This window comes from Chiloscyllium punctatum, chromosome 42 (assembly GCF_047496795.1).
Source record: "Chiloscyllium punctatum isolate Juve2018m chromosome 42, sChiPun1.3, whole genome shotgun sequence".
In the NCBI taxonomy this organism is placed as follows: domain Eukaryota; kingdom Metazoa; phylum Chordata; class Chondrichthyes; order Orectolobiformes; family Hemiscylliidae; genus Chiloscyllium; species Chiloscyllium punctatum.
In genome coordinates, this window is record NC_092780.1 from 7305446 (window position 1) to 7318968 (window position 13523).

At 42.5% G+C, this 13523-nt stretch overlaps 1 protein-coding gene across 19 annotated transcripts in view; it reads right to left on the minus strand.

The window, feature by feature from the left end:
* The window catches only part of srcin1a (SRC kinase signaling inhibitor 1a), a 525004-nt gene extending 511738 nt beyond the window's left edge, over positions 1-13266 (minus strand). For 11 of the 19 annotated variants that reach the window (XM_072561312.1, XM_072561311.1, XM_072561313.1 and 8 more), the window contains exon 1: positions 13069-13266. In XM_072561312.1, the coding sequence (XP_072417413.1) occupies positions 13069-13090 (22 nt within the window). In that variant the 5' untranslated portion in view covers positions 13091-13266. Of the gene's footprint in view, positions 1-13030 lie in introns of all 19 variants that reach the window. The other 8 variants (XM_072561333.1, XM_072561332.1, XM_072561330.1 and 5 more) reach the window with 5 other exon arrangements.
* Between the last annotated feature and the right edge of the window lie 257 nt (positions 13267-13523).

The window sequence follows — 13523 nt, forward strand, 5'->3', positions numbered from 1 at the left end:
ATGTGGATGTTGCTGGTGAGTCAGCATTTATTGCCTGTCCCTAGTTGCCCTTGAGAAGGTGATGGAGAACTGTCTTCTTGAACCTCTGCAGTCCTTTAGGTTAGCCAGGTGGACATTATAGAATATGAGTTCCCTGATTGGAGCTGTTAGTCTGGTCCAATCAGGGAACCCTAGCCGACAGATGTAAACAGGAGTGTCAGAGGTTCTGTTCACTCTGAGAGCTGTCTCTGAGGGAACTGGATCTGAGAGGGCATTCTGGGATTTTGACTCAATGACAATGAAGGAACAGCGACATATTCCCAAGCCAGGATGGTGAATGGTTTCATGGGAAGTTTGCAGATGGTGGTGCTCCCATTACTCTGCTCCCTTTGTCTTTTTAGACTGAAGTGGTTGTGTGTTTTGAAGGTGTGGTCTAAGGACCGTTGGCGAATTTCTGCAGTGCAATTGTAAATAGTAAACATTGCTACTACCTAGAGTCGGTGGTGGAGGAATTGGATGTTAGTGGGTGTGGTGCCAATCAAGTGGGCTGCTTTGTCCTGGATGATGTCATGCTTCTTGAGTTTTGTTGGAGCTGCACCCATCCAGGCAAGTGGGGAGTATTCCATCATACTCCTGACATGTGCCTTATAAATGGGGAAGAAACGTTTGGGAGCAGGACTTGAGTTACTCACTGCAGAACTCCTAACCTCTGACCTACTCTTGTAGCCATTGTATTTAAATGGTGAGTCCAATTCAGTTTCTGGTCAATGGTAACCCCCAGGATATAGGTGATTCAGTAGTGACAACACCATTTCATTCATATCAAGGGGCAGTGGTTAAATTGTCTCTTATTGCCTGGCATTTCTGTGGCATGAATGTCACTTGCCACTTCAATCCCAAACCTGGATATTATCCAGGTCTTGCTGCATTTGCATATGGATTACTTCAGTACCTAAAGTATCGTGCCTGAATGTTACAATCATCAAAGAACATCCTCAATTCTGACCTTCACATTTCCTGACTCCAAATATGACTGCAAAACCTTCTTCTCTTTCTGGACATATTTACGTACTGTATTAGCCTGCATTTATGCCCAACGTTGGATGCAAACACTATTGGGCCTTCCTCTCCATTGAGTGTGAATGCAGGCCTCTACCTATTAGTTAATACTATCCTATTGACATATAGGGAGGCATCGCTTGTCAATACTAGATCTTACTTGGGATCATAATGTGCCAAAACCTTAGAGGATGATACCAGTTTCTTGACTTCTCTGAAGGTTTTGGCTTGGCTACATGACCGTTTCCAAGGGTGACCCTTTTTTAAGAGTTGAGAGTCCTTGACACGGTTCCAGCTCCCTCAGAGTCAGCTCTCAAAGTGAACAGGGTATATGTCAGCCAGGGCTCCCTGACTGGAACAGATTAACAGCCCCAATCAAGGAACTCATATCCTGGCTGACCTCACCACACATCTCACATTGGTTTATGAAGTAAAGGCACTGTTTGAATGTAGAAATAGACAATTTGCGAACAGCAAGCTCCCACAAACAGTATTGTGACAATATTCACAAACCTACAAACAAGAGCAAGCCACTCGACCCTTTGAGCCTATTCTGACATTCAATAAGATCATGGCTGTTATGAATTGAACCTATATTTTTGCATATCTTGGATCATCTTTCATGCCCACCCCCCAACAACTAACAAGAATCTATCTCCCTCTGCCTTAAAAATATTGAAACCATTTTCAACCATTGCCATTTGAAGGAGGAAGTTCCAAATACTCTCAACCCTCCGAGAGAAAAGAAATTCCTCAACCCCTTATTTTTAATTTATAACCCCTCATTCTAGATTCCCCAAAAAGATGAAACGTCCTTTCAATATGCACCCATAAAAAAACTCTCAGGATCTTACATATTACAATTGGAGCCACTGAACCATAGAAATTATACATTCGACCCATCTTGTCCATGCTGACCCAAGGACACCTAGATGGTCTTTCTAATCCCATAATTCTGCACACGGCCCTTGGCCCTGCAGCTAACAACACTTAAGGTGCAGACCCAGGTACGTTTTGAAAGAGTTTAGTGTCTCTGCCTCCTCCACCAATTCAGGCAGCGTATTCCATATACACACATCACCCTCCACATAAAAATGATTTTCCTCGCTTTCCGCCCAATCCTTCTCCACTTAGTTTGAATCAATAACCCCTGGTGTTTGAACTCTCTGCCAAGGGAAAAGGTTCCTCCTGTGTACTCTATCTCCACTCCTCACAATTTTGGTTACCTCAATCATATCACCCCCTCAGCCTTCTCTGTTCCAAAGTAAACAATCTCAACCTTTCCAATCTCTCCTCGTAGCTACAATTCTTCAGCCCTGGCAACATTCTCACAAATCTTCTCTGCACTCTCTCCACAGCAATTACATTCTTCCTGTGATGTCATTACCAAAACTGCACATAGTTCTCCAGGATGGCCACACCAGTGTCTTAAGTCATCTCAGACTCTTATAAAGACCTGTTTTAGTGACTTGAGGAATAAATATTGACCAGAAAACTGATCCCTACTCTTGTTCACATTGTGCTGTTGCAATGTTTATATCCACTCAAGGCAAGACTTCAACATCTAAAGGGCAGCTTATCAGTCTGGGGACTGCAGTGTCAGCTGAAATTATAGGCTTGAATTCCCACAGCAGGGCCTGAGACCATGATGTTTGAACTCAGAGGCAAGGGTGCTAACCAGTGATCCACGGCTAATGCCGACACTGTCCCTGAAACATATTCTCAGGAAAAGGTAGGGCTCAAGCTCACAGTATGTGCTTGCCTTAGGTATTGCTGTCTTGCGTTCACCTAGAGGGATTGTCCCATCGACCTCCTCCCAAACGCACTCTTTAATTGCCAATGCTTCATGTGTGAACGCTAACGCAAAATGGAAAAAAAATCTCTAAATATTTTATGTACGGGACATATAAATGTGCAGCGCAGGCAGATTTTATCTTAGCACTTTGCACAGCCTCTTGTAATTATTGACTGTGCTGCACAACTGACACTACAATATGACAAGCAAGATGTGTTTAAACTGTTATCTGAAATAAATTGTCTGTGTGATGAATGTCTTTCTTTCCTTCAAACTTTATTCAGTAGCTTTTTCGTGATAGTCAAGGTAAATTTGCTGTGATGAAATCTGCTCTGCACACTGCTGCGATCCACAGGGACTGCACCTGGGAAATAATGGCCCGGATGTTCACAATTTCCTAAATTGTAATAGCTATGAGTGCCTCCATCCAGTGAAAGTAATCTCAGCATTGTCACCTCTAGGTTTGTAGCACCGTCAACAACAACATATTCATTGACGAAGGTTAGGGGTGGGAGGGTAATGGAAAGGTTTTGGGAGTGGTCATAGCAATACAGAGCAACAGAATATTGATAAGATTGGACTAACCACCCATTTTACACTCCAAACAACATTAAACACAATTTCATACCAGAGCTTATAGAGTCATCAACTCAAAGTTAACTCTTTCCTACCCAAAGCCTCCATTTTATCTCCAGGTCACAAATTGTTATCATCTTTCTGAGTCTCAATTTGTACTCTGCTCTTCAGACATCTTACTGACCTTCAAAACACAGGTAAAATAGGAGCTATTCAGCCCTTTAAGCCTGCTCAGCCATTCAATATGATCATGGCTGATCATCCAGCTCAGTCCCCTGTTCCTTGCTTTGGTCTCCCATACTGTTTGATCCCTCTAGGCTTTCTTGAAAACATTCAATGTTTTGGCCACAGCTGCTTTCTGTTGCAGAATAACAATTTGCATTTATTCAGCATTTTTAACAAATCAAGTAAAATCATCCTCTGTTAGAACCATTATCAGAGAAAATATTAACAATATTTGAACAGAGGCAAAAGAAGGCCATTCAGCCCACAGAGCATGCTCTGCCATTTATTACGATCATGGCTCAGCAAACACTTGGATGACTTTTAGCCACATTATCCCGATAACCCTTATGCCACTGTAACCGGAAATCTACTGATCTTTAAACATACCCATAGAATGAGCTTGCACATCCCTCTGGGGCAGAGGGTTCCAAAGGTTCACGACCCTCTGAGTAAAGAAAAGTTCCTCATCTTGGACTTGAATGTATCGCTCCCCCACCAGAGGAAACATCTTTCCTGCAACTCCCCTGTCTATCCCTTTAAGTATTTTGTGAGTTTCTATGTGATCACCTCTCATTCTTCAAAAGTCTAGAAAATACAGCTGGGCCCAATTTGCCCAATCTCTTCATAGGACACTTCCACCATCCTGGGAACAAGTCCCTCTATAGCAATAATATCCTTCCTAAGGTAAGGAGACTAAAACTGCATACTGTACTCCAGGTGTGATTAACCAAACTCCTTCCTATTGAAGCAAGACATCGCTACTCCTGGATTCAAATCCTCTTTCATTAAAGGCTAACATTCAATTAGGCTTCCTAATAGATTGCTGTATCTACATGGTAAAAACAATAACTGCAGATGCTGAAAACCAAATACTGGATTAGTGGTGCTGGAAGAGCACAGCAGTTCTTCATCATCCTGCCCGAAACGTCGATTTCGCTGCTCCTTGGATGCTGCCTGAACTGCTGTGCTCTTCCAGCACCACTAATCCAGTATGCTGTATCTACATGTTAGCCTTCAGTGACTTCTCGGTCCTTGTGTACATTTAAACTTTCCAACTTCATATCATGAAAGAAATACATATCTGTTTTTCCTGCTGAAGTGAATAACCCCGCATTTTGCCACATTATGTTTCAAAGACCATGTTTCTGCCCATTCACTAAGCTGTTTCAGGGAACATTCCTGAGACACACGCACCAAACAATCCCACCACCCTGTGGCTGACCACATCAACTCCTCCTCCTAGTCTGCCAAGGACATACAAGTTCTGGGCCTCCTCCACCCCCAATCCTAGCCACCCGATGCCTGGAGAAAGAATGACTCATCTTCCAGCTTGGGACCCTTCAATCACACAGCATCAATGTCGATTTCACCAGTTTCCTCATCACCCCTCCCCCCACTTTTTCCCACATCCAACCCTCCAACTCGGCACCACCCTCTTGAACTGTCCTACCTGTCCATCTATTCCCACCTATCCGCTCCACCCTATCACCACCACTCTCCCACCTGCATCAACGTGTCGCCTTCCCAACTATCTTCACCCCAGCCCAGCCCCACTATCCCATTATCTCTCAGCCCCCTTTTCCTGTCTCTCACATTCCTGATGAAGACCTTATGCCCGAAGCATTGACTCTCCTGCTGCCTGACCTGCTGTGCTTTTCCAGTGCCACATTTTTCAACTCTGATTGCCAGCATCTGCAGTCCTCACTTCTCCAAACCCTCCTGAAGCCACTTTACATTTCCTTCACACCATACATTCCTGGTTGCCTTTCAATCATTTAGAAATTTAGAAACATTATACAGTATTTGGTCTCCACATCCAAATCATTGATATACGTTGTGAACAGCTGGAACACAATTACTGATCCTTGCTGTTCCCCATTAATCACAGTCTGCCAATGTTAAAAGATCCATTCATTCCTACTCTCTGCTTCCTGTCTATTAGCCAATCTTTAATCCTTAATCCATTGCCTCCCATTCAATATGCTTTAATTTTGTAAGTAACATCTACGGGGAGAAAGCCTAAACAGGTACTGAGTTGGATGATTAGCCACGGTCATAATGAATGGTGGCGCAGGCTCAGAGGTACAAATACCCCTTTTCTATGAATACAGCCCAAAGACAGTCGTTAACATAACCTCCCATCCTTCCCACAATATAGAATCTTCGGCATCCATAACCCTGCAGCTGTCAGGATACATCCATAGACTCAACTACATCAACATTTCAAACGGAAATCACTCATGAAACTTTTAATAGCAACCATCAGATCATGTGACATGGCACCAATACTGACATCTATTGGCTTTTGAACATATTTAAAGCTGCTGGCTGACTAACACTATGTTGATATGCACAAAACGTATAAGCACGTCACTGCACATACCAGTCATAGCGATCAGCACACTATCCTACCTTGTTTTATCTTTTCAGAAAGACTGAGCTGTTTAAGCTTCATCTACACTGGAAAGCACTTACAACTGGATTTCTATTCACAGCCCAAACTATTCCATTTTGCTGGAGGCATCACTTCAGCTTATTTTCTAATTAATCTGCTCAGTGATGTTATTACACATCTCTGGAATAGGTGGGACTTGAACTCCTGGCTTAAAGATAGGGTTACTACCACCATGCCACAAGAGGTACTACTTCAGTTAAACAGGTAGCTTCAGTCGTTAGGTACAATATGGTTGTGCTACAAGTGCTGGGGCGTTCTGCTGAGGAAGATGCTATTTTAAGCCTTTTTGTAGCAGCTGAACTTCTTGCAGAGCTAAGTGCCTCAATGGTTGGTCACTATCGTACTGCATCAAGCTTCAATTCCAGTTAAAGTGTCCCACCCTCAGCCCACTCCAAGTCCTTTACTTAAGGAGACGACACTTCATGTCTCAACAACAATTTTCATTTACAAATAGCAACAACAACTTGCATTAATGCAGCACCTTTAAAAGCCCTTATCAGGGGCATCACCAAGCAAGAACTGAAAGAGGACCATATGATTCGTACAAAAGCTGAATCAAAGAGAAGGTTTTACACAATGACATAAATTAGAGTAATCTAGTAGCAGATAACTTGAGTATTGCTGGAAAAAAGTCACATTTTGTTGCAGCTTTTTGGTTTGCACCCATCAGGACAATTTGCAAGAATACCAATTTGAGGAGAGAACCAATTTATGCTGCATGACAAGAGACTGCTGATTGATTGGATTCTAGTATGTACAGGCATTGCCATGGAGAAACCTTTATGTCAACACTAATAAACAGTCCACTTTCCAACTGATCACCTGACAAAGCTTATATTCCCTGGTTATCTCAAAGGGATTTGAACTCAAATCTCTAGGTCAGGTTTGGGAGCACCAACATGACCATGATACTACCCCACAGTTAATATTACTGCTGGCAGGAAGATAGACTCAGGAGAATGTCAGTCCAAGAGTTGGAATGAAATGCTGTGACTTTACATATGAGTCTACTCCATTCAAGCATGTGGTTAGTGAACTTGATCAATCTCGGAAGAAAACGGTGAACAGGATTAGCGTTTAGAATAGAATCCCTACAGTGTGGAAGCAGGCTATTTGGCCCATCAAGTCTACACTGACTCTCTGAAGAGCCTCCCACCCAGGTCCATCACATTATTCCACTTGGCTAATCCATCTGACCTACACGTCCCTAAACAATGGGCAATTTAGCCTGGCCAATCCAGGTAATCTGAACGTCTTTTGGACTTTTGGAGGAAACTGGAGCAAACACATGTAGTCACATGGAGAACATGCAAACTCCACATAGACAGTCACCTGAGACCGGAATCGAACCAGGTCCTTGGTGCTGTGAGGCAGCAGTGCTAATCACTGAGCCATCATGTCACCCTATGGTAGTTGGCCAGATATCGGTAACAAACAAAAAAGCATCACTAACTTGTCATTACAATATTTGAAGTTTATTTAATCACGATCTGGTTTTGAATTTGAACTTTCATTTACACAGCACCCTTCTCAGTGCCCAAAGTGCTTTACAGCAAATACCGCACTCGAGGCTGTTGTAATGTTGGGAACATAGCAACCCATTTTTGTACCATAAGTGACAATGAAGCAGTTATTTTAATCAACACACTGGTTCATGTTATGATACAATTCTGGGGAGGCTGGGACCTGTACCTGGACCAACTAGCCCAGAGATAGGCACACTACCACCATGTCACAAGAGCCAAATGCAATGACATAATTTTTTCAAAATTGTTGAGTTAATGTGTGAAGCTTTTTGCAACGTGAAACTGAAGTGAAATTATATGATACTAGAGTCGATATTGAACTTAAACTCCTCCTTCAAACTGCTATTCCAGTTACATGGTGCAGTGCAGTTAGAGTCCATTACAGTTATTTGATCTGTTACTGATTTTTGGAGGAAATTCTTTTTTATTGATTTATTTCCCTCTGTTGCAAGCTGATCAGCACCAAGTGTGTGTGCAGCTCATGACCGACATTCTTTATCTGTTCATTGGAGCTTGCAGCGAGTTCAATGAGCTCCAGTCACACTGGGCCAAATAGGCTATTTATTAACTGCAAGCCAAAACAATGCGAGTCAGCACACTACTGAACAGCATCACTATCAGGACCTGCTCTGTCTGGTTCTCAGCTGAGATCCACTCAAGTGTCCTTTCAGGAGGGGTCACTGGACAAAGATCCAGTTTATTTCCTCCTGCCTACTGCAGGAGTACAGAGGTTAATTGTAGCACCTCGGTATCATTAGCTGACCCAATAACATACAGGACTTGTGAACTTTTGTTCAAACTTATTAGAAGGTGGATTTGAATACAGAACTTACAAAATGTTCCTTCAATTTTATTGGAGCTTGGTTAGATATTCCTTGTACACATGCTTGGAGTACTGTGCGCAGTTCGAGGCTCTTTAGCTCATAAAGGGTATTGTTGTCATAGAAGGCATGCAATGAAAGTTCACCAGACTTGTTCCCAGGAAGGTGGGACTATCCTAAGAAGAGAGATTTGGCCCAAATTCTCTGAAGTTCTAAATAATGAGAGGTGATTTCATTGACACTTAAAAAATGATTAATGGGACAGATGGGGTGGATGCAGAGAAGATGTTTCCCCAGTCCACTGGCTCTTCCTAACATAGCCTCCACATAAAGCGACTGATTCTGTTGGAAAGGGAGGGAGGGGGTGTCCTGGATTCTTCCCAGAAGCTTCTACTTCTCACTGTCCTTGAAAGGCCCTTGGAAGTGTGCGGAAAGGCCCGAGACCATTACCACACTATACTATTGATTCTCCAGATCGATTCTCTTGTCTGGGGGCTGAGTGTCTCCTTTCGCAACAAAATGAGAGAAACGCTGAAGGGACCTCATTTGGGAGCTGTCTGGGTTATGACTGTCAGCTGTCCTGACATTGCAGTGAACACACAGCCACTACTGCAGGGAGTAGCAGGGTCCGCTTTCTAACAACACACCCACCTCTGTGATACCAAACCCCAGAAATTTCACAATTTCTGGTTTTTCTTTGGTATTTTGTGGCCCACAGTCTCGATTTACCATGTTCGGAAAATTCACTTCTTTGTTATAGTTTGAAATTCAGGATGGAGAAAATTCCTGTAGCCTCAGGCCAGGGAGATTTACGGAGTATCGCATTCCAATTAACAGCCTCAACCTGCTCAGAGGATGGCAATTCCTGTGATGGTCACCAGGCTGTCTGTGAACACTGGTTCTTTGGAACTGCATGAATCCCACTGGAAATGTACAACAGCTGGAAACACAAAGCTAGATATCAGCACGCATAGTAAACAGAAAATAGGTGAATTTTGTCATTGTCCATAGAATGTATTTAAAAATATACAGCTATAAGTACACATATAAACATACACATGTATGCATTAACACACAATTATATGTACACATATAAACAGATATAAATAGACATCTGTATGCACACTGCAGTGCTACAGTGAGCTGTATGTCAGAGCTTTGAGAAGCGAGTTATTGACAGGCAGACTAATGAGACACAGTATACACCATCATAGGAAATATAGCAATGTCACATGATCTTGCTCAAGAAGGAAGCCACAGTAAGATGTTTCTTAAAAAAAATTGTTTTCCTTAGCTCAGTATGACTTTAAATATTCTTTAGCAGCACAACAAGCCCAAGAATATTACAGAACCCACTCTCACCTCTAATTCAGAGGAACATGGTCTCGAGCCCCAGTAATAATTTAACTTCACTGAGGCTGGCGTGCCTGATTCCAATGATGTGGGAGTGCTGCTCTGTCAGAGGAACTGTTTTTAGGATGAGACCTCACACAGACGACCATCGGGTGTATAGGGTGAATGCAAGAAACATCCCCTGGCATTATTTCAAAGGAGAGCATAGAGCTTATCCCAAATGCATTGGTCAAAAAGAAGTCCCAAGTGCACATAAGAATAGAAGCGTAAGTAGGCCATTCAGCCCATGGAACCTTTTCTGTCATTTCATAAGAACTTGGCTGATCTGCTTGGGATATATGTTCTCCAGTCCACCTCCGATAGCCTTTGAATATTCTGGCAGTCAGGAATTCTGTCTAATTCTAATTCACCCTTAGAAATATTCAATGACATTACCTCCATTGCTATCTGGAAGAATTCTGTTGAATATTGACACTTTGGGAACAAAACAATTCTCCTGCTCTCCCCCTCAAAAGGAAGGCCACATTTTTTTTTATTTATGTGGTCATTTTTCTTTTAATTGCATTCTAGTAATGGCCAATGTATGGCAGCTTCCTTTGCAGAGATCAGCTGCCATATTTTCTACATTGGAGTTCAGGAGGTGACTTCAATGGTTGGAGAATGCTTTAGGATCTTGATAGGTTGTGAGGCACCCTCAATAAATCCAAGTATTTTCTTTTCACCTTGCAAGCAGCAACATCATGGAGACAACAGAATGCAAGCAATGTTCAACTGCTGAAATTCCAAAAATATATTTTAACATCAAGAAAATATATTTCCCAGAATTAAGGCAACTACACATTACATTATAGAACATACATAATTTGACCATAAGTTAAAGTGCTTCAAACAACCAAATTTCTGTTTCAGTCTCAATGCCTAGTTATTGCACTGTGACCTTGAATTAATGACATAAGACTTAGGAGCAGTAGTTGGTCATTCAGTCCACCCAGTGTGCTCTCTCATATATAAGTGGCTCTAATTTACAAGAACCATATTTAAAAATTACATTTGACATAAAGTAATTATTTTTGTGTAGTAATGACAGTAATTGTAGTTATTTATTTAGGATTCCATTTTCAGCAGAGGTAGTTGTTATTCTGAATTACACTTAGTCATGGAGTCATAGTGATGTACAGCACAGAAACAGATCCTTCGGTCCAACTCGTCCATGCTGACCAGCTATCCTAACCCAATCTAGTCCCATTTGCCAGCACTTGGCCCATGTCCCTGTAAAGCCTTCCTATTCACATACCCATCCAGAGCCTTTTAAATGTTGTACACTTGTGGCTGATAAGCTAGAATCACAGAATGAACCAGTATAATAGGAGACCACTCCATGAAGGAATTCTCCAATTATTCTCACTCCTCTGCACTTTCTGTCAGCCTATAATTTCACTTCCTTTCGCAAAGTTATGCAATTCCCTTTTGGAAGTTGCTATTGAATCTGCTTCCGCCTCCCCCACCCCCTTTCAAGCTGGGTCCTTCCAGATGATAACTCACTGCACGATAATAATTCTCTTCAAGTCACTAATATACAAACACACGAATGTGGAACAAGAGTAGGCCACTCTGACCCTGCTGTACCACACAGTAGCTGATCTGATTACTCCCCTACATTCCCACCTAGCCCACGATAAACTTTCACCTTCCTTACTTTTTGACCAATTGTCTTAAATCTGTCCTCTGGTTAGGACCCTCCTACATAGAAGCAGTTTCACTTTAAGTAGTCTCATAACTCTGAACAGCTCTCTTGAAACCGTCTCACAACCTAGTATTTTCATCATTCCCTTGGCACCTCTGCCTTGCTGGGCACTTTAATCAGGTTGTGGATATAAATACAGGTGATAATATCATCATTACCATGTGTCCAGTTCATTTCTTTAAACAACGCTGTCTTACCCTTAGACTGAACCAAACAACTTTATTTTGTAATTGTTTCTCTGAAGTACTCTCTCTTCTCAGAAAACTCCCCCTCCTAGCCACCAGCAAGAAACCTCCCCATTTTAATTCCTGTTGTGGGCTCCACCACATTAATGCTCTACACAGCGTGACAGATTCCCAGCTCAGTCTTCTCGTCAATTGCATCTCATCGTTTAACTAATATTTCAGATCATTTCCAAAAAGGAAACCGAATAAATTATTTACATAACCACTCAAGTACAGGCAAACCAGCTGTCAACATTCCGAGGGGAAATGGGGGGGGGAGTCAGCAAAGAGAATAATTCAATCCTGTCATTTCCAAAACTGCCCATCCTGTTTCTTTGTCTCTGACAAATGTCAGTGTACCCCTTCCCCATCTCACTTTCTTCCTCCCCAACAATGCATTGAGCCTGGCTGGGGACTTCGATGACTGGACACACCTAGCTATCTGAAACAGACCGAGTGCTTGTAGTTTTGAGATACACCAACGATGCAATGCATAGATGGAGCACACACCCCCCCTTGCAGTCAAGCACTGTATGTACATGTGTACAATCTACTTAATGCAAAATCAAACATTTTTTTGCAAAAACTGAAAAGAAAATTGCAATTCAAATAAAAAAGGGTTGCAAAATATATTTAATTCGTAAAAGCAATAGATTCATTGCCAGTGGAGGCAGAGTAAGTCTGATTCCCCCAATTTGCACAGGTTGTTCTGGCTCTTATGTAGAACATGTCAGTTAAACCCTGCTGTCTTTCTGGCAATAGAACCACATCAAATGACAACGAGCAAACACATTATATTGAGTTTGCCTGCCAACAAGAACATTCCTTCCACAGACAATAGCAGTTAAAATCAGGACTTTTTTTGCCATTGTGTTCAATGCCAGCAGCTTCACAATCAGAGACAGAAACAGAAGGAAAGAGAAAAGAGAGAGGAACAGCCACAGCCTTCCTTTACTGAATAAACCATCTCATCTCGCAACAGAAACCTCTCATCTAGATACCACGAGATAACGACATTGTGCACGAACAACAAGATTAATATCCTTCAGGCATGCAATACACACACAGGGATAGATAGTGAGCTTAGGCAGCAATGCTTTTTCTTCTTGCAAGAGCTTGCCTTGTCTACTTACCTGGGAGAGAGTTGACAGAGCCCCCCTTTTTTCCCCCTCCGTGCCATCAACAGAGTCAGCCAGCTTCTGTGACCATTTACAGATTTTCCCCCCCATATCAAGTCACCAGCAACGCTGCATTTGAGAACACAAATAAATACCTTCTATTTAACAATGCATGGAGATTTGGATGACATGCCTTGAGAAGGAGTATTTCCCATCTTGTAACACAACTCTGCGTGTTCAGATCCAGCAGACCATTGACGATGTTCAGTTATGTGTGTGTGTGTGTGTGTGTCTGAGTGAGTGTGTGTCTGAGTGTGTGTGAACACAGGAGCGGAGCAGAAATGAAAGCGAAAAAAAAATCAGCCCATGACAGATTAATGTGTTCTCCAGTTAAAGGACCCTCACTCCTCACTGCGATAGGTGCCTTTGTTTGTGCCAGCCCCTGCAGTCTGGATGATAACGTGCGTTGGACCACTCCTCCATCAGAAGCCTCAGTGCAAGCGGACTGCTGCCTGGGATTAGCTACTTGAGGCAAGATCTCAGGAGCGCAGCAACCCAACTGTTTCACCGACCCCCCACCACAGCAGCCATTTGATTTTTGTCAAATAAAGACTGTGCCTCATCCTGGGGGTGGCCAAGAGTATTGCC